Source organism: Bos grunniens, chromosome 10 (assembly GCF_055505025.1).
Source record: "Bos grunniens cultivar Pamir isolate PY7600 chromosome 10, Bosgru_T2T1.0, whole genome shotgun sequence".
In the NCBI taxonomy this organism is placed as follows: domain Eukaryota; kingdom Metazoa; phylum Chordata; class Mammalia; order Artiodactyla; family Bovidae; genus Bos; species Bos grunniens.
The window spans coordinates 83,046,272-83,069,882 of NC_141174.1; the positions used below are offsets into that span (position 1 = coordinate 83,046,272).

General features: G+C 44.9%; 1 protein-coding gene and 1 pseudogene across 1 annotated transcript; one reads left to right on the plus strand and one right to left on the minus strand.

Annotated features, from left to right (window-relative positions):
* Nucleotides 1-1,927: 1,927 nt before the first annotated feature.
* LOC147365219 (transmembrane protein 202-like) lies at nt 1,928-17,648 on the minus strand. The gene is made up of 5 exons (XM_086322682.1): nt 17,567-17,648; nt 17,074-17,326; nt 3,656-3,805; nt 2,969-3,100; nt 1,928-2,259 (listed from the first exon to the last, which is right to left on the minus strand). Exons 1-5 carry the CDS (start codon nt 17,645-17,647, stop codon nt 2,078-2,080), a joined length of 798 nt encoding a protein of 265 aa, XP_086178808.1. The 5' UTR covers nt 17,648; the 3' UTR covers nt 1,928-2,077.
* A 3,999-nt stretch (nt 17,649-21,647) lies between these two features.
* LOC147365220 (NADH dehydrogenase (ubiquinone) complex I, assembly factor 6-like) lies at nt 21,648-22,955 on the plus strand (annotated as a pseudogene).
* Nucleotides 22,956-23,611: the final 656 nt, after the last annotated feature.

Below are 23,611 nucleotides of genomic sequence, written 5' to 3' on the forward strand. Positions count from 1 at the left end.
TTTTCTCCAGCACACAGGCTAAGTTGCCCCATGGCATGTGGTACCTTGGTGCCTTGACCAGGGATGGTACCTGTGTTGCCTGCATTGGAAGGCATATTCTTAACCACTGAATCATCAGAAAAATCCCGTAACCACTGAATCATCAGAAAAATCCCAAGCATTCAGTTTCTAAAGGAGCGATTAAGGGCTCTCTATGCTTAAAGATCGTTCTCTAATAGCAAGGTAGAAAACTTAGCTACTATCCTCTGGTAATAACCAGGGCCTTGATGCTTACTTTCTGAAGAACTAGCATCCTTCCTTCTCATTCACACATGCTTCCTCCTTCTCACCGCAGTTAAAACTTCCATTCCCTGACGAGTCACCAGTACTCAACTCCTTAGTCATATAATTACAGTCTTCAAACCAAATCATACAATAAATAAAACTTCTGAACCCACTAAGTTCTGAATTGGTCAACTTGTAGGGTATACTTAGCGTGAGTGGTGACAAGAGGAGGGGAAGCTGGACTTGAACTCCATATCTAACAACCAGACAAAGGCCCGGGAACAGCCTGAAGAGCCTCTGAAATGAGGCCCGTTGAAGCAGGGGGACACTAGACTCTGCCCTAACTAAGATCGCCAACATGGAGAGAAGGGTTTTCTGAGGCAGGGTCAAAATGGGGTGTGTCTATATTCATGCGTTTGTGTGTGTCTCTGTGGGTGGGTATACACAGGCCTGTGCTGCTTAACTCCGACCTTTAAGAATAAAAGCAGAAGTATTAACCTAACAGTCTTCCAGTTACCATCTGGAAATGATTGGTAATTACTGATGGGGGTGGCCAGGATTATTAGAGCTGTCATGTTTGTTTTATACAATGATTATCAATGAATCTTTAAAACAAAAGGATCCCAAGGCTTATCTTTACGAGCAGCAAGGGGTGAAACTGGCCACTATTCCATTCTATCGCCAGGCTTGAGGAGAAGAAGGATGGACCTCAACCAACGGAAGCATAGCGGCAGCTACTAAAGGAGTAAAAGACAGGATGAATGTCCCGGGACCTTCTGCGTGGAATCTGGTCTGAGTTTAAAAGGGCTCTCTAGCCATCAAAATATTCATGTGATTGCCTGAATGCCCCTACCCTTACTTGTCTTACACAGTATATAAAACATGGAGAAAAATTTTAATTTGGTCCACATATATGCTTAGGCTTAAGAAAGTCCTTTAGCCTCATTTGACTTGGAAAGACATAATAGATCCCTAAAGAATCAGAAGGGTCAGAGCCCTATCAAGAATCTGATGGAGTTCACGTTGCTGTATGGCAGAAACTAACACAACATTGTAAAGCAATTATCCTCCAATTAAAAATAAATTTTAAAAGGACAGTATAGCCCTCTTCACAGAAAAGAGCATATAGAATTTCAGAGTAAAAAAAAAAAAAAGGAATTTCAGAGTTTACAGATGTCTGGTTCACATAACCCCCAGCCTAGAAAGAAGCTGTCAGTTTACTGAATAGACTATAAGGGTTTCAAATTACCATTCCTCATAGAAAGGGGGGGTGTCATAGATTCCCCTAAATCTATCCAGCACTTCTTAACTCCTTGGGGGGTAGGTATTATCTCCATGATATTCATTCCATTTCTGGTAATGATGTCCAATTCAGATTCAATAATAGTGTGCAAATGCCTTCCATCCTGAGTATTCCCAAGGCCACACATGGCAAAGAAAAGTTCAAACAAAATTTGGTGACATTTTCCTGCATGCACCATTCTGGTCTGTGAAATCCCTGATTCCCAAGAGAGCTCTGATTCAATGCACTGCCATTTATTGCTAGTTTCTTTGATCTGTGTACCTAAACACTGATGTTTTCTTTTAGCAACTTTTTCTTCTGGGAGTTTTCATTATTTGCTTTATGACTATCATACACATTTTGGATGCAACATACACAAAGGAGATTTTATCAGCTTTAATGCTGTCCCCTTCAGTTATATGGACATGATATTAGGAGAGTTTCCTCAAATTTGCACAATCATTCCCTACTCAGTTAGCTTCTCCCCTGTTTTTAAGTCAAGCAACAGTTGGGTTCTTATCAGTCACAGTTCTATATTTGATGGGTTTGGCTGATCTCACTCGAAGATTCTGTCAGAAGCTCTGACAAGGCATCTTCAACAGGCAGAGTCACTGGACCAAATCCCAGCCTTGACTTTTCTGTAGGAACTGCGGTGATGTCTTGATCCAGAGAAGGAGATCTGGAAGTTATGTAATTGAGGAAGGAGACAATCCCTAGGGGAAGAGAAGAATTTGAGGTGAGTTTCAAGAGACAGATGGTCTTTGGACTTTGAAAATTCTAACTCATTCTTTCAATACTCAGCTCACAAGGGCTCTTTTCAGTGAAGTCAATCCACTGCCCACCCCCGCCCCCCACCAGCAGGGTTCCTTTACCCTCCTGCACTCCCATTTCATTACTGTACTTCTTCCGTGATGAGGACAAAGCTTGAACCTCCTGCATGCAAATCATAATTCCTACTTTCTGTATGGTCTTGAGCAAGTTTCTCAACCCATCTGTGCCTCAGCTAATAGAACAGTGAAAATGAAGTCCCTCAGTCGTGTCAGACTCTTTGCGACCCCATGGACTGTAGCCTCCCAGGCTCCTCCATCCATGGGATTTTCGGGGCAAGAATACTGGAGTGGGTTGCCATTTCCTTCTCCAGGAGATCTTCCCAGGGATTGAAACCGGGTCTCTGGCTTTGCAGGCAGACTTTTACCGTCTGAGCCACCAGGGAAGCCAGTTAGTAGAACAGGTTACTAATTCTAGATTTTTTTCAGACTCCAAAATGCATGTTTTATTTACCATACCACACTGCCTCTTGAGGTATGAATGTTTTTAATAGGAACGGTTAGTGCTTCTATTTCTCCTAGATTCCTCCTCCCTTTCGAGAACTGATTTCCCCTTCCATCCTCCTAGCTTAAGGCAGGAAGGGGACTGACTCACCCGCAAACAAGTATATGAAGTCACTCCCCCAATTAACCTGATAGGGCCATAGGAGAGCTGAGTCCACTGTTTCTGAAGTATACAAGTCGACCTGTTCCAGAAACAGGATGAGGCAGAGCAGCAAGCAGGAGGCTAGGACCGGAAGAAAACATGTCACATCCGTCAGTGTCTTTAATTTGCCTTGACTGCTACCCCCAATTCTTCTACTTCCAGACACCACATTATTTGTCATTGTTGTTTAGTCGCTAAGTTGTGTCCAACTTTTTTGCAACCCCACGGACTGTAGCCTGCCAGGTTCCTCTGTCCATGGGATTTCCCAGGCAAGAATCACTGGAGTGGGCTGCCATTTCCTCCTCCAGGGGATCTTCCCCACCCAGGGGTCAAACCCACGTCTTCTGCGTTGCAGGCAGATTCTTTACCACTAAGCCACTGGAGAAGCCCATACCATATTACATAGAAAGGATCAAAGAGATAAAAATCTAACCAAGATGACTGGCCAAGGTGAGGCCTCTTCCCTGGGTTAAGCTAACGAATGTGTTTCATACAGTAAGACAGGGCAGGTAGCTGGCAACTTGATGGAATGAAAAAGAGAAAGGGAACAAGAAAAAGGGGATAAAAACCCACACAGAGGAAGTTTGTTCCCTCAGCAGTTTTACCACAGTACTACCCTGCCATCTGGGTCTGTACCTGAGATGAAGCTGAGCATGGATACCTTCAGATCCAAGTTACCGGTCACCCTTCCTCTTCTAGGGAGGCAAGAACTGAAGAGCCAGCCAAGGACAACAAGTATGGTGAAGACAGAGATGAGGAAGAAGGCCCTGGAATATTGGAGGTAATCTGCCAAAGAGAAGGAGAGGCTTGGTTAGTCCAGCTGGGAAGCTCTCCTTAAGAAAACCAGACAGAGTCTTAAGAGAAGGGAGTGAAGACTAAAGAGGATGAAACTGAGCTTGCTATGTGACATCCAGGGCACAAGGTAAGAATCTTTCCCAGCTCTTCTTGATATTTGGAATTTTTTACTATGAAGGCAAAACCTGCACTGTAAAACTAAAGATAATATACAAATAGTTCTGGGTACGTTAACACAGTAACTTAGATGTAGACCAGCTTATAAGAGGTGTGACCAATATTATAACACGTGTGTGAACTTTTTCTTGTTCCTAATTCTAAAAGTAATACATACTCAATATAGCACTGGAGGGACTGCAAAAGTGCCAGGAAGCAGGAAGTGTATCAGCCACATTCCCACTACCCACAGACAACCATTGTTAGCATCTTATTTGGTTTCTTTCTGGTATTTTTCTATCCCCTGTACATAGTCGACACGATACTGAATTTAGTGATTTTTTTAAAGAGATGATGCAGTAAGATTTTTCTCAGATCATCTGCTGTGAACATCACATTTAATGGCTACAAGATAGTCTATCATATCAAAATACTTTGCTTAATGATTTTACCATTGTTGGAGTTTGTTTCTATTTATTTTTCTCTTTTAAATGTATCTGGCATGAACAATCAGCCTGTGACTATAAAACGAAGTCACATTTACCTCAACTCCCATATCGTAATGATTTCAAGCCCCCAGTTTACTGGATTGCAGGAATTTAACACCCCACAAATACCTCCTTTTTTTTCTGAGTCTCTCAAGGCCCCACCTCATGTGTGTTTAAGGACAGGTCCGCTAAGGTTCTTTTGCTCCAATGCCCTGACCCTGGTGCCATAACACACCTCTCGCTCATCTCTTGGCTCCAGGGTTCTGCTCTCCTTGGTTCTGCCCCTTCAGACTGGGTGTTGGTAAGAAAGAAGAGGGAACATGCCAACCCTTACTGGGTTTTTAAAAAGATTTATTTACTTATTTATTTTATTTTTTGGCTGTGGTGGGTGTTCATGGTTGCACTCAGGCTTTCTCTACTTGTGGCGAGTTGAGTGGGGGCTCTTTGTTGGGGTGTGCAGGTTTCTCATTGTGGTGGCTTCTCCTGCTGCAGAGCACAGGCTCTAGGTGAGTGGGCTTTAGAAGTTGCAGCACATGGGCTCAGTAGTTGCAGCTCACGGGCTTTGTTGCTCCTCAGCACGAGATTGTCCTAAACCAGGGATGGATTGAACCTGTGTCTCTTGCATTGCAAGGCTGATTCTTAACCACTGGACCACCAAGGAAGCCCCGCCAACCCTTACTTTTTGCTGCTGATGCTAAGTCTCTTCAGTCGTGTCCGACTCTGTGCGACCCCATAAACGGCAGCCCACCAGGCTCCGCCATCCCTGGGATTCTCCAGGCAAGAACACTGGGGTGGGTTGCCATTTCCTTCTCCAATGCATGAAAGTGAAAAGTGAAAGTGAAGTCACTCAGTCGTGTCCAACTCGTAGCGACCCCATGGACTACAGCCTACCAGGCTCCTCCGTCCATGGGATTTTCCAAGCAAGAGTACTGCAGTGGGGTGCCATTGCCTTCTCCCTAACATGAAATAGATCCTTCGCTTGACTTCCCCAGCAATACAGAACAATTCTTTTGTATTTTATTTTCCCCAGTTTTACAGAAGAATTAAGAAATGGAGTAACTTACAAGTAGATATATCTTTACTCAGGTACCACAGATCTACCAATATCTTCAATTTCTTCATAGGGCGCTTCCTTGTCTAGCTTATTTTCTGTCTCAATGTAACAAGGGCTAGCTCATCCCTACCAGGAAAAGTTCTCTAAGCACTTTTATGCCTAAAAAGCCAAATCCAGCTTCCAAGTAACCTTAGAGAGAAGACTACCAAGCTTATCCTAGTCCACAAACTGCCTCTTAAGTTTTATTTTGTTGTCTAGAACATACCACTGGCTAACAAAAATCAATAACAGTAATTTACATTAAGAGAAACCACCCTCCTACCCACTCCAATATTCTTGAGCTTCCCTTGCAGCTCAGCTGGTAAAGAATCCACCTGCAATGTGGGAGACCTGGGTTCGATCCCTGGGTTGGGAAGGTCCCCTGGAGAAGGGAAAGGCTACCACTGCATTATTCTGGCCTGGAGAATACCAAAGGGGTCACAAAGAGTCAGACAAGACTGAGCGACTTTCACTTTCACTTACTTTTTCACCCTCCTACCCACAGAGGTCAGGTGGTACATAGCCTCAACAAGTTAGCTATATTAAAACATGAAAACCCAAGGGCAGCACGTTTTCTGAAAACTAGGTCATTCAGAATTAGCCAGTTAGGGGTTTCCCTGGTGGCTCAGTGGTAAAGAATCCACCTACCAATGCAAGGGACGTGGGTTCAATCCCTGATCCGGCATGATCCCACATGCCTGGAGGCAGCTAAGCCGCTGCTCCACAACTATTGAGCCAGTGCTCTAGAGCCCTAGAGCTATAACTACTGAGCCCCTGTGTCATAACTAGTGAAACCCAAGAGCCCTAGAGCCCGCGCTCTGCAATAAGAAGCCACCACAAAGAGAAGTCCATGCACCTCAACTAGAGTGTAGCCTCCACTCACCACAACTAGAGAAAAGCCCATGCAGCAGCAAAGACCCACACAGCCAAAAATAAATAAATAAAATTATATACAGAACTAGCCAGCTAGAGCCATCAGCTAGATTGAGCTGCATGAAGCCCAGTGTGATAAGCATCTTTTGCAGTATTGAGCCTGCAGTCTTCCATGGGCCCTTACAGCCCTTTTCTCAAGCCCTGGACCCTTGTTTACAACTCCTTTGACTTTCTTTGGTAGGACCAAAGAAAGGTACCAGTTTAATTTCTGTGCTTGGATATCTGGATTTGGAACTGATTGATGCTACTTTCCTCTTTTGCTTGCGTGAACCAAAAAGATATAAAGCTAGCCCCCTTTCCAGGCACTTATATACTAATAAACAGGAAAAACTGAGCTGTAGAGATAAAATAAAGCATAAACAAAGTGAAGTGACAAAGGAGTTCAGGAGAGACTGAATGACTAGTTGGCTTGATTTTCTTTGCCTGAGGTCACAGTCTCCTCTGGAATCCCCTGAGGTCTAGAAAACTTCCTGCCTTTGGGAGTTATGAGATTCTTCTGAATCTCTATAAAGACGTTCACTCTTTAGCTTACGCTGGTTCACATGAGTTCCGATACTTAAAACACAAAAGAGGACTAAGATATCCAGTCCAACTCCTGTCTAAGATGTTACAGTCTAGTCTTTCTTCTACCACGAGGGGAAGACTACTTTCACGTTCTTCTTAACCATCTTTTCAGTCTCAGTTTCTCATTGCCTGAAAACTCCATAAACAAGATCATTCACAACTCCATGAGAACAACTAAAGATTTGCAGCATATCTGCAGCATCGTATAGTCTAAACCCTTAGAGGAACCATGTCTACCAGTCATAATGATATGCAACAAATTATCTAATCAAACTAAGCACTTAGCTTCAGAGTCTAAAACAGCTGCATTTGGCTAACTTCATAGTTTTTTCTAAAATTCATGTAACAAAACAAAGGTCTGAAAGCTGAATTCAAGCCTCTACATCCTGTTAGAAGAAATCATATTTTAGCTTTTAAACAACAATTTTTAAAAATTAAATTATTTATTTTTGGCTGCACTAGGTCTACATTGTGCCAAACAGGGGCTATTCTTCACTGTGGCGTGTGGGCTTCTCAACGTGGTGGCTTCTCTTATTGCAGAGCTTCGGCTCTAGGGTGTGTGGACTTCAGTAGTCATGGCTTGCAGACTCCAGAGCACAGTCTCAGTAATTGTGGCACACAGGCTTAGTTGTTCCATGGCCTGTGGGATCTTCCAGGACCAGAGATCAAACCCACATCTCCTGCATTGGCTGGTTACTCTTCACCAATAAGCCACCAAGGAAGCCCTAACCAACAGTTTATATGGAAGCTTACCTATTAATGTTTCAAAAACTTTAGAACCTGTTACAAAAGTCCCTACTTGTACATGACAGTAAGAAATCTTGGTCCAGAGAGGAGCGCCCTAGATAGAAGGAACACCCATGGGGGTCACCTGTACCCAAACATTTCTAAGCTTTCTTTAAGGACATGCATTGATGTGGACTTAGGCTGCAGGAATAGCAAAACAAGCCTCCCAGTTAAGGAAGACAATGAAGCTAATATCCTGGAAGAGACATCACTTTCAATTTGGCAGAGAAGAAGTCCAAATCATTTGAAAAACTTGATAAGATCCTTGCTGGTACTCTTAGTATCATCCTAGTCAGTGATTCTGCCCTTCAGAGCCCCACCACGTAGCATGTAAAAGCTGCCAGGACAGGAGGGGGCACTGGCCGACAAGAGAGAAGTAGCATTTCTCAGTGGACTGAGAAACCACGTGGCAGTTTGTAATTGATGGGCAAGATCCCCTTCCATTATTAGGAAAGTAAAACTTTGCCCAAGAGTTTCTGGCAAGTGAGAGGTGTCAGGCTGGAAGCCACCCCACTCTTGTGAACAAATAAGCTTGGTTCACGTGAGATGCTCATTTCTTTTAAGGCTGCTGACACCCCAGAAGGGAGCAGTGGGGAAGAAAAGACAACATGAGATGAAAGAGCATCCTGGTCTTGCCTTCTGAGAGGGCCCACACTCTGTCTGTGGAGTGTGTTTCTCTCTAAATAAATCCTCTTCTTACCTATCACTTTGTCTTTCCCTGAATTCTTTCTGTGATGAGATATCAAGAACCCAAGCTTCAGGCTTCCCTGGTGGTCTAGTGACTAAGAACCGCCTTGCAATGCAGGGGAAACTGGCTCGATTCCTGGTCTGGGAAGATCCCACATGCTGAGGGGCAACTAGGCTGCCTAGGCCACAACTACCGAGCTTTCACTCTGGAGCCTACGTATAGCAACTACTGAAGCCCTGAGTGCCCTAGGCCCTTGCTCCACAACACAGAAAGCCACCACAATGAGAAGCCCACATGAAGAGTAGCCCCTGCTCTTTGCAACTATAGAAAGTCCACGCACAGCAACAAGCACCCAGTGCAGCCAAAAAACAAACAAAAAAAGAACCTGAGCTTCATTAAGTCCTGAAACTAGGAACTCAGGCCCCCACCCACATAAAGGATGGTGACTTCAGCCTGAGCACAAGGTTCCTAAAACAGCCCCCTGTTACCTCACCACCAACCAATCAGAAAAAAAGTCTGCACACAGTGGAAGATAATGAAGACTCTGATCTCCTTCCCAAATGATTCTCCCTTTAGAAACATTCAGAGATATAAAATATATAAATTATATGCACAGTCACCTCTGACTCTTTGCAACCCCATAAACTATAGCCCATCAGGCTCCTCTGTTGATGGGATTCTCCAGGCCAGAATACTGGAGTGGGTAGCCATACCCTTCTCCAGGGAATCGTCCCGATCCAGGGATCAAACCCATGTCTCCTGCCTTGCAGGTGGATTCTTTACCATCTGAGAAGCTTTCATGGTGGAGCAGAATCTTCAGAGCCGGTGTCTGGACACAAGCCCACCTTTTCCCTGGGTTGCTGGGTTCCTCAATAAAGCAAACCTTCTTTTTCCAACAACAACAACAAAAGAAGAAGAAGAAAGAGCAGAGTAGAGAAGTCATCTGGTAATGAAATGTTCCAAGAGGGCTCCCCTTACTTCACTCTAGTTCCTTCAGCAAAAATCAAAAATCAAAGCCAGGGTAGCAGTGCTCCGAAGAGATTTAGCCCCTTTTAACTCTGAAGGACCCAGATTGAGTGGATGGAGATGGGAAGTAGTAGACATTGACTTTGAGAATGAGGAAGGTGCTGCTGGAGACAAGCAAAGGAATCAGCCCACTTATTTAGCCAAATTTAAACTTCCAAGCTGCTGCCGTTGTGCCTTCATTCCAGGAGCTTAAGATCAAAACTCCCCCAGGTTCATAGGAAGTGCCCAAAGGAGGTGGTTTTGGAATACAAGAGATTCTGGATGGATACCTAGCACTCTGGAGAGGAAGTTCTGCAAAGAGGAACCTTCTTTGCATTTAGATTCACTCGTACTTGGTTGGTACACCAGAATCAAACATCCCTACACAGCTTGTGGGTGTTTATTGTGTGATGGTTCCCAGAGTCCTGGCTCTGGACTAAAGACTCAGGCTTTCTTCTCTACCCTCTGCAAAACAGTTCAAGTTCCTCTCACTGGCAACACACATTCCATTCCTTTACATTATGGTCTGATCTCACTTATGTTATATAGGAAACTAGCAGAAAGGTCTGTTGCATGCTGAGACCTAACAGTAGAAATGAAGGATTGCATCTTTTACTCCCATTCTTTCTTCATCCCATCACCAATACAGCACAGAGGTTATCAGTTATCTAGAACCAGGGGAAGAAAGAGGTAGAACAACTGCCTGCAGTAAGTCTAGGACGAACAGGAACACACACGTTTTTGAGCCCATCTGAGATAGCCCCAGTGAAAGTCTCAGAGATGACTGGGGACACCATGGGAGAGGTGGCTAAATTTTTGCAGTCCAGTACGTAAAAGTTTGTAGTTCTTGAACTTGGGCAATAAGAGCTGATAGTGTCCACATGGGGTCTCACTGATAAAATGGCTCATAATGTCGACCTCGCAAACAAAGAATAAATCACAGTGACCCTTGAGACTGACCAAATTCCCCAAATGGCATCCTGTTATCTCACTGGCGTCTATCTTCTCAAAGCTGCAAGACCACCAGATTCCAGACCTCCAACTACGTGACCATCACTTCAGAGAATTTTTCAGTGGTGGGGTATAAGAAGGACTCCGTCAGAAAGCTCGTTCTCCTTAAGGGCCAGTCACCCTCTCTTTTCCCTCTAATAAATTTCCCTTTTCTTGCCTGACTGCCTGGCTGGCTCTCTTTTTCTCTGCACTTGGCTTACGTTCTGGTGCCGAAACCCGGGAGGGAAGATCCACCACAACTGGGTGGGCTCCTCTCACAAGCCCACCTCCGGTGGTCCCCTGCCTTGGACCTGGCCAAGAAACTGAGATGAGCTCCGGGACGGGACTTTCCACTTGTCTTGCTGGACTGACATCCACACACTGGCCCACATTTCATCCATCGGTTCCAAGGGTGAGTGAAATCCCATTCTCTCGGATCCTCTCTCTCTCTCTCTCTCTCTCTCTCTCTCTCTCTCTCTCTCGCTTCATTTCCAAGTCCTAGCACTAGGCACTTAGGCGGGAGGATCCCCATGGCCCTCGGGCCCTTGGCCTTGTGCCCCATCTGACTTTGAAATAGCAGACTATTTCAAAGCAGACTATTATTACTCTCTGAGAAAATCCTGAGAACGGGGATGCCTTTTCTCTCGGATCTTTCTCCTCGCTTTCTCTCGCCCTTGTCTAACCTCCCTATCGGAGAAGGCAATGGCACCCCACTCCAGTACTCTTGCCTGGAAAATCCCATGGGTGGAGGAGCCTGGTAGGCTGCAGTCCATGGGATCACTAAGAGTTAGACACGACTGAGCGACTTCACTTTCACTTTCATGCATTGGAGAAGGAAATGGCAACCCACCCCAGTGTTCTTGCCTGGAGAATCCCAGGGACGGGGGAGCCTGGTGGGCTGCCGTCTGTGGGGTCGCACAGAGTCAGACACGACTGAAGCGACTTAGGAGCAGCAGTAGCAGCTAACCTCCCTATTCGGCTGCAAATGGAAATTCTCAATCCCTGCCCTCAAAATCTATTTCTCTAGGATGCCTTCTCCAAAACCTAAAAGCTTTGGGCTTCCAAGGGGAGATCAGACCAAAAAGACTTATTTCCTATTCTAATACTGTCTGGCCACAATACAGACTTGATAACACGTCCCAGTGGCCAGAAAACGGAACTCTCGAGTATAATCCTCTACAGGACTTTGGTAACTTCTGCCGCCACAATGGTTAAGTGGTTAGAAATCCCTTACGTTCAGGCTTTCTTTGCTCTTCGCTCTCAACCCCCTCTGTGAATCCTGTTCTACTTCTCAAATACTCTTAGCCCACTCTGGGCCACATCCTCCTAATACAATGTTTCCTGATCCCTGTTCAGACTTTGCTTCTTCTTCCTTCGACCCTCCTGACCACAGCCCACCCCCTAGTGCTCCTGATCCCCTTGCAGCTGCTCCAGGTCCAGTTCCACAACCTCTACCTTACGAATCCTCCTACCTTCCTCCTTCTCAAGCGCAGGCCTCCAGCTCCCAACCCCCCTCCCCAGCCTGTGCCAGAGATACACGGGGACCTCAGCCCCACCCTCTACCCTGAGAGTCCCAAGGCTTTACCCCGACCTCCCTAGATGCCCTCCGTGTACCCAGTCCTGAACAACTTTAAAACAGGAAACTTCACCACAGGACCCCACTCCTTCCTTTGCTCCACTCCTCCCTTCATGGGAAGTAGCTGGAGCAGAAGGCATTGTTGGGGCTCATATCCCATTCTCCCTCACTGATCTATCTCAGATTGAAAAGAGTCTTGGCTCCTCCTCAGATCCTGATAATTGTCTAAAAGAATTCAAGTATCTTACCCAGTCTTGTGACTTAACCTGGCATGATGTTTACATCATCCTTTCACCCACTCTTCTCCCAGAAGAGAAGGAAGGAGTATGGCAAGCCTCTCAGGCACATGCTGATGAGATACACAGGACAGACTAAGCCTGTAGGGGCCACGGCTTCCCTGCCCTGGAGATGATCCCAACTGGGATTATCAGGCAGGGAGATCTGGAGGAGCAGCCCGTAATCTTATGATTGCTTGCCTCATTGTGTGCCTTCAAAAGGCAGGGCATAAAGTTGTCAACTTTGATTAAGCTCGGGGAAATAACTCAAAGACTAGAAGAAAACCCGGCACAATTTCTAGCCACGTTAATGGAAGCGCTACAAAAATATACAAAATTAGACCCATTTTATCTCCCAGTCGTCTCCAGATATCCGAAAGAAACCAAAAAAGGCAGAAGAAGGCCCTCAAACCCCTCAACGAGACCTTTTAAATTTAGCCTTTAAGATTTTCAATAACTGGGAAGAACAGGCAAAGCCAGAGAAGGCCCAATGAGATCAGGCCAAATACCACCTTTTAGCCACTGCCCTACATGGTTTCCAAGCCTCCATCAACCAGCAAAGAAAGGAAGCCACCTGGGCCCTGTTTCAAACGCGGCAAAGACAGACACCGGGCGTGTTCATGGCTAAAGCCAAGGCTTCCTCCAGGTCCACGTCCCAGCTGTGGCATAAAGGGACATTGGAAGGTCGACTGCCCAAATCCCTCTCCAGGGATCTGGACATCCACTCCTGGTCCTGAGCAGGAGTCCTCCAACCCAGCTCTGCCCAGCCTCCTCGGACTCACCACTGAAGACTGAAGGTGGCCAGGGCCCCAGACCCCAACTCTCATCACCTCTATGGAGCCCAGTGCAACTCTTACAGTGGCAGGATCGCCTACAAGCCCTCACCAACCGAACTATCCACAAACTGGAGAACTGCATGCAAACTTCTAACTCACTCAGATTATCAAAAACATTGACCTCACACAAATCTCCTTGACCCACATTCCAGCCTTTTCTTATCTCACCCCCACAATGCCCCTGTCCTACAGGAAGCAGTTACAGAAGATTGACCTTCGGCCCTTATCCTAAGTCAAAAACTTTGGAATGATAGGGTCCACATGGGGTTTCACTGATAAGATGGCTCATAATGTCGACCTCGCAAACAAAGAATAAATCACAGTGATCCTTGAGATTGACCAAATTCCCCAAATGGCATCCTGTTATCTCACTGGCGCCTATCTTCTCAAAGCTGCAAGACCACCAGATTCCAGACCTCCAGCTACGTGACCATCCCTTCAGAGAATTTTTCATCGGTGGGGTATAAGAAGGCCACCGTCAGACAGGGAGGACGCTCGTTCTCCTTAAGGGCCAGTCACCCTCTCTTTTCCCTCTAATAAATTTCCCTTTTCTTGCCTGACTGCCTGGCTCACTCTCTTTTTCTCTGCACTTGCCTTACAATAGCATGTTATTATTACAGGCTGATGAATCCTAGACATACTGATAACATTTGGGGCATTCCTAACGAAATCTGTATTGCAGATTAATTATTGACCCTAGAATTAATACTAGTTAACAGCAGCAGGGCTACGGTCCTTCACAGGGTGGCCCAGGTCCTCAGTATCCTAACTACCCACAGGGACAAGGTCAGCAGTATGGGGGTTACAGACCGGCACAGCCTGGACCCCCACAGCCACCGCAGCAGAGGCCTTATGGGTACGACCAGGTAAGTTCCTTGGCCAGCTGTGTGGCTGCCCCATTGTGTGCTCACTCCTGATTAGCTTAAATATTTTTCAGTTGGCGACTCATTTTCCCCTTCTTTTGTTTATAACATGAGTTAACCAAAAAAAAGTATTTTCTCTTAAGTCTTTTTCATAAAATGCTAGCACAGTCAATGGCACCCCACTCCAGTACTCTTGCCTGGAAAACCCCATGGACGGAGGAGCCTGGTAGGCTGCAGTCCATGAGTTCGCTAAGAGTCAGACACAACTGAGTGACTTCATTTTCACTTTTCACTTTCATGCATTGGAGAAGGAAATGGAAACCCACTCCAGTGTTCTTCCCTGGAGAATCCCAGGGACGGGGGAGCCTGGTGGGCTGCCATCTATGGGGTCGAATAGGGTCAGACACAACTGAAGCGACTTAGCAACAGCAATAGCAACAACATTGAAATGGGCTTCCCTGGTAGCTCAGCTGATAAAGAATGCACCTGCAATGTGGGAGAACTGGGTTTGACCCCTGGGTTGGGAAGATCCCTTGGAGGAGGGCATGGTATCCCACTCCAGCATTCTTGCCTGGAGAATCCCCACAGACAAAGGAGCCTGATGGGCTACAATCCATGGGGTCGAAAAGAGTCGGACACAACTGAGCGACTAAGCACAGCACAGCACAACATTGGAAATAGGGTGGATACTTACAACTGTGTACTTAAAGAACTCAGTTGACATTCTCCAAACAATAGTTGGCCTCATAGGTGAATTCAAGGCTCCAAGAAATAAACTACTGCTTAAGTGACAACATTTCAAGATTCTGATTCATTAAAGATTTAAATAGGGGCTTCCCAGGTGGCTCAGTGGTAAGGAATCTGCCTGCTAATGTAGAGGACACAGATTTGATCCCTGGTCTGGAAACATCCCCCATGCCGTGGAGCAACCAAGCCCATGCATCACTAGTACTGAACCTGAGCTCTATAGCAGGGGAGCTGCCACTAATGAGCCCACGTGCAGCACCTACTGAAGCCCACATGCCCTGGAGCCCATTCTCTGCAATAAGAGAAGCCACTGCAATGAGAAGCCCACTCACCGCAACCAGAGAGAAGTCCACATGGTAACGAAGACCCAGTACAGCCAAAAATAAACAAAATTATTTAAAAATTTTAAATAATAATCTCAAAGCCTGAGGTTTAGCCTGGGTACCCAGTAACATAAGTACAATTGCAGCTTAATGTTTATGCCTATATCTATTTTATTTTTATTTTATGCACCATGAGACATGCAGGATCTTTAGTTCCCCTGACCAAGGACTGAACCAGTACCCCCTGCAGTGGAAGCAGAGTCTTAACCAATGGACCACCAGGGAAGTCACTATGCCTCTATCTCTTACTCCATTTCTCTAGAAATGAAGTTAGTGAGCGTAAATCTCTGGATGCACTTATTATATTGCTTTGGTTGTTCCTCATGGTGTGGGAGTGTGCAGCATTGTGCACGGATATTACCATTTACACATCTCTGTTAATATCATGGCTCAACATCCTATCTCATTGTTCATTTGATTTGCTGTTCTTTAATGATGGATTGAGGTTAAAGTAATTTTTTCTATGTTTGTTAGACATCTGCAGTGTCTGTTTTGTAAATTGTTTCCAAAAAATTTATTTACGTAGGTATTTTATTTATTATAATAAAAACTTGTATATCATCTAATATATATTAAGGCCATTAACCTTCTTTCATATTTGTTACAATTATTTTCTCTAGTTTTTAGTTTTAGTTGAAGATGCAGTTGAATTGTCTGCTTGCCTTTCATTTTAGTTCCTTCTGAAGATCTCATTTTAGGATCCTACCCCTTAGTTCCAGATACTAAATATGTGTGCATGGATGCTAAGTTGCTTCAGTTATGTCTCTTTGCGACCCTATGGACTGTAGCCCACCAACACTCCTCTGTCCATGGGATTCTCCAGTCAAGAATACCGGGGTTGCTATGCCTTCCTCCAGGGATGGAACCCCTGTGTCTTATGCCTCTTGCATTGGCAGGTGGGTTCTTTACCACTAGAGCTACCTGGGAAACCCATACTAAATAAGAGTCCATGCCAAACAGGTGATACTCCACTTCAGGGTTGGATAGATGCCCCCTCCCCCCAGATCTTGGATTCCTGTTCATCTTCAGAGAAATAAACACTTTACTCGTGTATGCTTTCTTTCACAGTACCTGTTTCTTTTGTATAAATGTATCTCTTGGTGGATGTCGGGGAAACTGTATAGTACAGTTTTAGCTTTCCTCTAAGTCTTAGTTCTGGTTGAAAAACTTCATGCATATGGTATCTTCTAGCCCTAGAAATTTATTTTTAATATATTTATTTTGGGGGCTGTGCCAGGTCTTAGTTGTGGCATGTGGGATCTTGTAGCCTGACCAGGGATTGAACCTGGGCCCCCTGCATTGGGACTGTTAGCTACTGTACCACTAGGGAAGTTCCCCTAGAAATTTATTGTTTAATATTATGTGTTGCATCTTCAGATTTACGTAAATTCACACAAATTTGACAATTTATTCTCTAAATATCTGGCATTTGTTATACTACATATCTGACACGCATTCAACTTCTCTTCTACAGTTAGCAGAACAAACTGACCTTGAAAGTTAAAACTGGCGGAGGCTGAGACACTTTGCTGTATCTTCCAGTTATGATCCAGCACTCCCATTTCTGCAAACCACATTAGACTAACAATCTCACTGCATCACAAGAACAGCTCATAAATGACAAACAAGTTCTTCACAGAGAGGAAAAGGCTATCAGCTCATAATTTGGAAGAGGAAATGACCTGAGGTATGAAGGAGAAAGGGTACACTGAGGATATCAGAGAAAAGGACGTCCATGTTCACAGTCCGGCTGAGATCCCTTCTGGACTCAGAGAGGTGAAGGTCAAAAGATCTTGGAGGAAAAAAGATGAAGAGCCAATGTGGCAGAAAATTCTGGAACTGTGGGGCCTGCAGCATTCAATTCAGTGACACTCACAGGGTGGCTTGGGTGTGTGGCTCCAGCACAGCTCATGGTTGCATGGGATCCAGAGTCCTGCGTAGAGCTCAAGGCCATCATTGATCACCAGGAACTGCACCCAGTTCAGTGGGGACATGCAGATCAGCACTAGGAGGCTAAAGCCACAGAGGCTGCCACAGAACATTCGGATGTAGGTGTGTGTCTGATCCACATGCTGCTGTCGCCTCTGGGGTGGCATCAAGGCACTCGGATGTTGGGTGGGGAGGGTAGGCTACAAGGGCGAGGGATGAGGGAGATATTGCCTACCCAAGAAGATAACCCTTACTCCCCGGGGTCTCCTGCTCTTCTCTACCTCAAGTACCCCCACATGTGAGCCTAGGACATCTCTCCCTACCCCTTCCATAAAAAATGGTCAGGGTCATCTTTTACCTATCTTTAGGACACTCTGTCTAGACCCACCTCTAAACAAGTCCTCTTCTTCCCATTGAACTACAACTAGGCATCTCCTCACCCTTCGGTATCTCCGGTCCCCCTTGACTTTGGGAACCTCGGGATAGTAGAAGGTGAAGACTGTTTGCTCCTCCCTCTCCATCTTGGCAGCCAGTTCACTTTCTAACTGCCACGGAACTTGTCTCGGTACGTCCTCATACACACTGGGCAGAATTCAAAGGGGGCTGGAAACCCCTTGGCACAGATTCCATTTCTGCTTCATATTCTGGGTCTGGTCAGATTGAGAAGAAATCCTCAAGTGTTCAGCATGTGCACGTATGTGTGATGCTCTGCACCCTCCTTTTCTGACCTCTCCCAACTCCTTTGTTAAATAAATCCACAAATATTTTGTCACCAGTTGCTACATGTCAAGTTTTGTGATAGGTCCTGGGACATAAAGATAAATGAGATGTAGTTCCCTAAAAACAAATTAAAAAGTATACTCTGATGTCTCCAGGACTTAATAATTTGTGGTTATAATTTAAGATTATATATCTGATCAGAATATAAATATGTTACGTATAGAGATATCTCAGCAGTTCAGAATTCATATTCTCGCCCCAATTTTAAGTGGAAGACCTCAGGTGTGTCTTAATAGATGCAGGAATCAGTCTGTCAGCCATAGTCCTTCATTCAGCATCCACCTTTTTCTTCCTTTTTTGCTCTAGTTTCCCCTCTTCAATGTCTTCTACTCATAGCCTCTGCCATGGCCACTGCAGACAGGGCTCTGTGAAAATGCCAGTGTCCCTACCCCAGGGGGCTACCAGCCAATGTGCTGAAAGCTACCATCAAGATAACACAGCAGTGTTGAGTTCCACGTGGAATTGAAGAGAATAGCCTTTCCCTGGTTCCACAGCCAGCACAACATACGCCCAGAGTATCTCAAAGTCCCCTTTTCAGACAACTCTCAGCATTGGTCCTAACTCCTTTCCCCACAAGGGCTCAAAACCAACCCAAGATGCTGAACAGATGTCACCCTGTTCCACAGCATGAACTTTGATCCCAGTAAATGCCCAACTGGATCACCAGCTCTTGTTTTCCAAAGTTTGGGCTGAATCAGAATGTCCCAGCACACTTTTCTCCTACCGTATGCTCTCCCCACCCATCCCAACTTGTGGAAACCTATTCTTTATTTCAGCCGGTGAGAGCTACTATTAATAGCTAGTTTTTGTCCGTGCTTTAGCATATAGTCCTCCTCCAAAAGTGTTATTTAACTGTCTCCTAAAACTTAGCCTACTGCCTGAAAAGAATAGTATTTCATGTTGAATGAATGAGTGAGCAACACAGTTTCATATTAAGTAGAGGGGCTTCCCGGCTAGCTCAGTTGGTAAAGAATCCACCTGCAATGCAGGAGACCTGGGTTCAATCCCTGGTTTGGGAAGATCCCCTGAAAAAGGGAAAGGCTACCCACTCCAGTATTCTGGCCTGGAGAATTCCAAGGACTGTATAGTCCATGGGGTTGCAAAGAGTCGAACAAGACTAAGCAACTTTCACTTCACTTCTTTACCAGTAGTGCCCTACCTAGGAAGCCCATCAGCCCCTCTAGTGAAGTGAAAGTTGCTCAGTCATGTTTTCAACCCCATGGACTATACAATCCATGGAATTCTACAGGCCAGAATACTGGAGTAGGTAAGCCTTTCCCTTATCCAGGGGATCTTCCCAACCCAGGGATCAAACCTAAGTCTCCCGCATTGCAGGTGGATTCTTCACTAGCTGAGCCACCAGGGAAGCCCAAGAAGTGGGTAGCCTATCCTTTCTCCAGGGGATCTTACAAACCCAGGAATAAAACTGGGGTCTCCTGCATCACAGGCGGATTCTTTACCAGCTGAGCTACCCTGCCTGCAATGCAGGAGGTGTAAGAGACGGGGGTTTGATCTGTGGGTTGGAAAGATCCCTGAAGGAGGGCATGACAACTCATTCCAGTATTCTTGCCTGGAGAATCCCATGGATGGAGGAGCCTGGTGGGCTATAGTCCACAGGGTTGCAAAGAGTCGACATGACTGAAGCAACCTAGCATGCACGCAAGAGGTTGATACAGAGAACAGAAGAGTTAATGCTGTCAGAGGGAAATTAAGGAAGATTTAGATGTTTAGATGGAGGTTTAGATGGAAAAGACACCGTCTAAGCTGAATTTTAAAGGAATTTGACAAATTGAGTGGAAGGGCATGTGAAACATAATAGTATGTCTCAAGGCAGAAAGCCACAAATATCATGACTTTCTGAAGGCACTATAAGCAGAGTGGTTCTGTTGCGGGGGGAGGTGGGGGCATGACATCACAAAGAGTCTTTTATGCCATGCTATGCAATTGTATTCTGAAGCTTTTTTCAGTGCTTTTTATTTATTTATCTTTTGTCAGAGTATAATTGCTTTCCAACGTTGTGTTAGTTTTTGCTGTACAACAAAGTGAATCAGCTATATGTAAATATCCATCCCCTCCCTCTTGAGTCTCCCTCCCACCTCCCACCCCACCCCCGTAGGTCATCACAGAGCCCTGAGCTGAGCTCCCTCCTAAATAGCAGCTTCCCACTATCTATTTTATCCATAGTAGTGGTTAACCCGTTTGGAGGGCAGGAATAGAGACACAGATGTAGAGAATGGATTTGTGGATGCAGAAGGAGAAGGGGAGGGTGGGATGACTTGGGAGAGTAGTATTGTGAAGTTTTAATTGCTGGAATATTCTAACCTTACTGCAACAATTATAGGAAAGACTTTTCCAGCTGCATCAAACTGGCTTGTACAGCATGCCTGTTAGATACACATGTATGACCAGAGAGCTAATATAGGCTGTGAATAGGCAGACCTGCATTTCTATCCTGTTTGGGCATTTACTTAGTTAGAACACTTAAAGGCAAAGTTCCTTGGGGAAATTTCCTTAACCTTACTGAACCTCAGTTCCTTCATCTCTAAAACTGGGATAAAAAGACTTCCTGCCTCACAGAATTACTATGAAGATGAAATGGGATAACACGCACAAAGCTCTTAGCATAGTGCCTTAATAACTGCACAATAAATATTATTATTGATGGATATTGATATTAAGGATAAATGAACTATTTATAGTGAGCAATTAATAAGTGCTTGCTAAATACTATCTATTATTATTTTTAAACTGTGTTTCCAAGATTCCTCAAGCACAGTCTTGGCACAGGCCACTCTGAGACATGAAATACATATGTTAATGGAAAGAATGTGTCACCTCTTGCCCCTCCAGAAGTAGCCCTGGAGAAGCACATTACCAAAGAGATGCTATTGATGTAAGGTGGGCATTTTATGAACAGTATCTGATTTGGTAAATGATGCAACTCTCTAGCTAGTAAAGGAGTAAGTCAGGCACCATTCAAGTCTCAGTACTACCAAAAGGCAAGATGTTCAGGCCAGCTGGGAACTTGCTAAAGCCTGGGATGAATATGACAAAACAAGCATTTATTCACATCTAATGACTGATGCTGAAGTTCCAATACCTTGGCCACCTGATGCAAAGAGCCGACTCATTGGAAAAGACCCTGATGCTGGGAAAAATTGAGGGCAGGAAGAGAAAGGGGAGACAGAGGATGAGATGGTTGGATGGCATCACCGACTCAATAGACACGAGTTTGGGCAAACTCTGGGAAATAGTGAAAGACAGGGAAGTCTGGCATGCCGCAGTCCATGGGGTCGCAGAGTCAGACATGACTGAGTGACTGAACAACAATGACTGTGTATATTGCAATTCACCTACTTTAAGAAACAGTTTGGGGGACTTGCCTGGTGATCCAGTGGTTAAGACTCCATGCTTCCAACGCAAGGGGCAGGTGTCAAGGAACCAAGATGCCACGAGGTGCAGCCAAAAAAAAAAAAAAAAGAACAGCAACAATTTGGGATCCCCACTGTGTGCTACCGCCTCCACCTTCCAGACTCATGGGACCCAAGGGGAGCATGGCCACGGCCAGTGGAGCGAGTGGATTTCGCATAGGCTGCTACTACCTGGAGCTGCTGTGGAAACAATACCATGATGGCTACTTATGTTCCCTGTTGCTCCCTGCAGAATCCCAGAGCTCTGCTCTTGCATTGAGTGAATTCAATGCAGAACTAGATCAGGCTGGTTAAAGACTCGGTCTCTGAGAAAACAATTGGACTGATGCGAATGCAGTTTTGAAAAACAAAACAAAACTGTGGACTATATATACTGTGATAATCCACCCCATCAGTCTCTGGCTATTGGGCTGTGGAAGGTCTGCGCACCAGAAAGCAGGCCCTGTTTCTGGGCCCCAGACTGACTTCACACAGCCCCAGCAAGGATGGAAAACCAGGCCCCCACACCGATCACTGAGAGGGAAAAGTGGATGGGAGGCTGCTGTCAAAAGACATAATCTGATCAAAAATGGCTTCTAAAAATCATTGATGAAGAAGAAAAAAATTGGATGACAAAGTATACAATAACATGTGGAAACTGGAAAATTATGATGAAAACACACAGAGCTCTCTTCCTTATTTAACACTGGAAATACTGGGTATACAGAGCCTCGGTGCAGATCTCGCTGCAAATTACACTGGAAAAGCACAAGGTATTGTCATATGCTTAAGAGCAAAGTACTATCGGCCTTCTCAAAAGCTCAACGGTAAAGGAATCCCCCTGCCAATGCAGGTTTGATTCCTGGTCCAGGAAGATCCCACATGTCATGGAGCAACTAAGCCTATATGCCACAACTATTGAGATTGTGCTCTAGAGCCCAGGAGCTGCTACTACTGAGCCCTCGTGCCACAACTAGTGAAGCCTGTGTGCCCTAGAGCCCCATATTGGGGAACAAGAGAAGCCACTGCAATGAGAAGTCCTTGCATCACACACAAAAAGAGCAATGTACTATCATAGCAGCAGAAGGATGATGTTCCTTCCCCTGGATATTCGTATGTTTGAAAAATACAACATGTGGTATTTCACAAGAGAACTTTCGACAGAAGAACCAATGATAAAAATGTGAGAGACATAATACATGTCATTACTAGCCAGGCACATTTGCACTTAAAGCATTCTGGGTCCTTTCACAAAAGCAAAAGTGAAAACTTCCTGCCTTTTATCAGGATGCTTTGGAGGACTATTTAAAGAAAATCCAGTAGGTGGATTTTAACATATTCTACCCATCTTGGCATCAAAGGTGGCACTAGTTGTAAAGAACCTGCCTGCCAATGCAGGAGACATAAGAGATGTGGGTTCCATCCCTGGGTCGGGAAGATCCCCTGGAGAAGGACATGGGAACTCACTCTAGTATTCTGGCCTGGAGAATCCCATGGACAGAGGAAACTGGCTACAGTCCACGGGGTTGCAAAGAGTTGGACACAACTGAAGTGACTTAGCACACACCCATCTTGACAACAGAAAAACACATTACTTTTATTATAATTGTGTATTTAGTCATAGAGAAAAAGATTTTAAAATAAGTTTATGGTACTGAAAAAACAATTTTGGTTGGAAAAAAACAAGACATGAAAAAGTGCTAACTACAAAGGAAATTTTTGATAGATAATACTGAAATTATGAACTTCTCTTCACCAGAAGATACCATTGAGAGAGTAAAAAGACAATCCACAGAATGGGGTAAAATATTGCAACTCTTATATCTAACAAAGGGTTTGTAGCAAGTGTATATTAAGAACTCTTTCAAGGGACTTCCCTGGTGGTCCAGTGTTTAAGAAGCCACCTTGCAATGCAGGGGATGAGAGTTCAATCCCTGCTCAGGGAACTAAGATCCTACATGCCGAGGTGCAACTAAGCCACAACTAGAGAGTCCATGCGCCACAACAGAAGACCCTGTGTGCCACAACTAAGACGATTCAGACAAAAAAAAAAAAAACTCTTACAAATCAATAGGAAGTAAAGCAAACTAGGAAAATGGCAATTGATGCTTTGCAAGATATCAAAATGGGCAATAAATGTATAAAAAGGAGCTCAACTTCATCAGTCATCAGGAAAATGCAAATTAAAACTATAATGCAATAACACTACACTTCCATCAGAATGGCTCAAATGAAAAAGTATCAGCAAGTATGGGCAGCAACTGGAACTCTCATATGTGTTTTGGTGTGTAAATT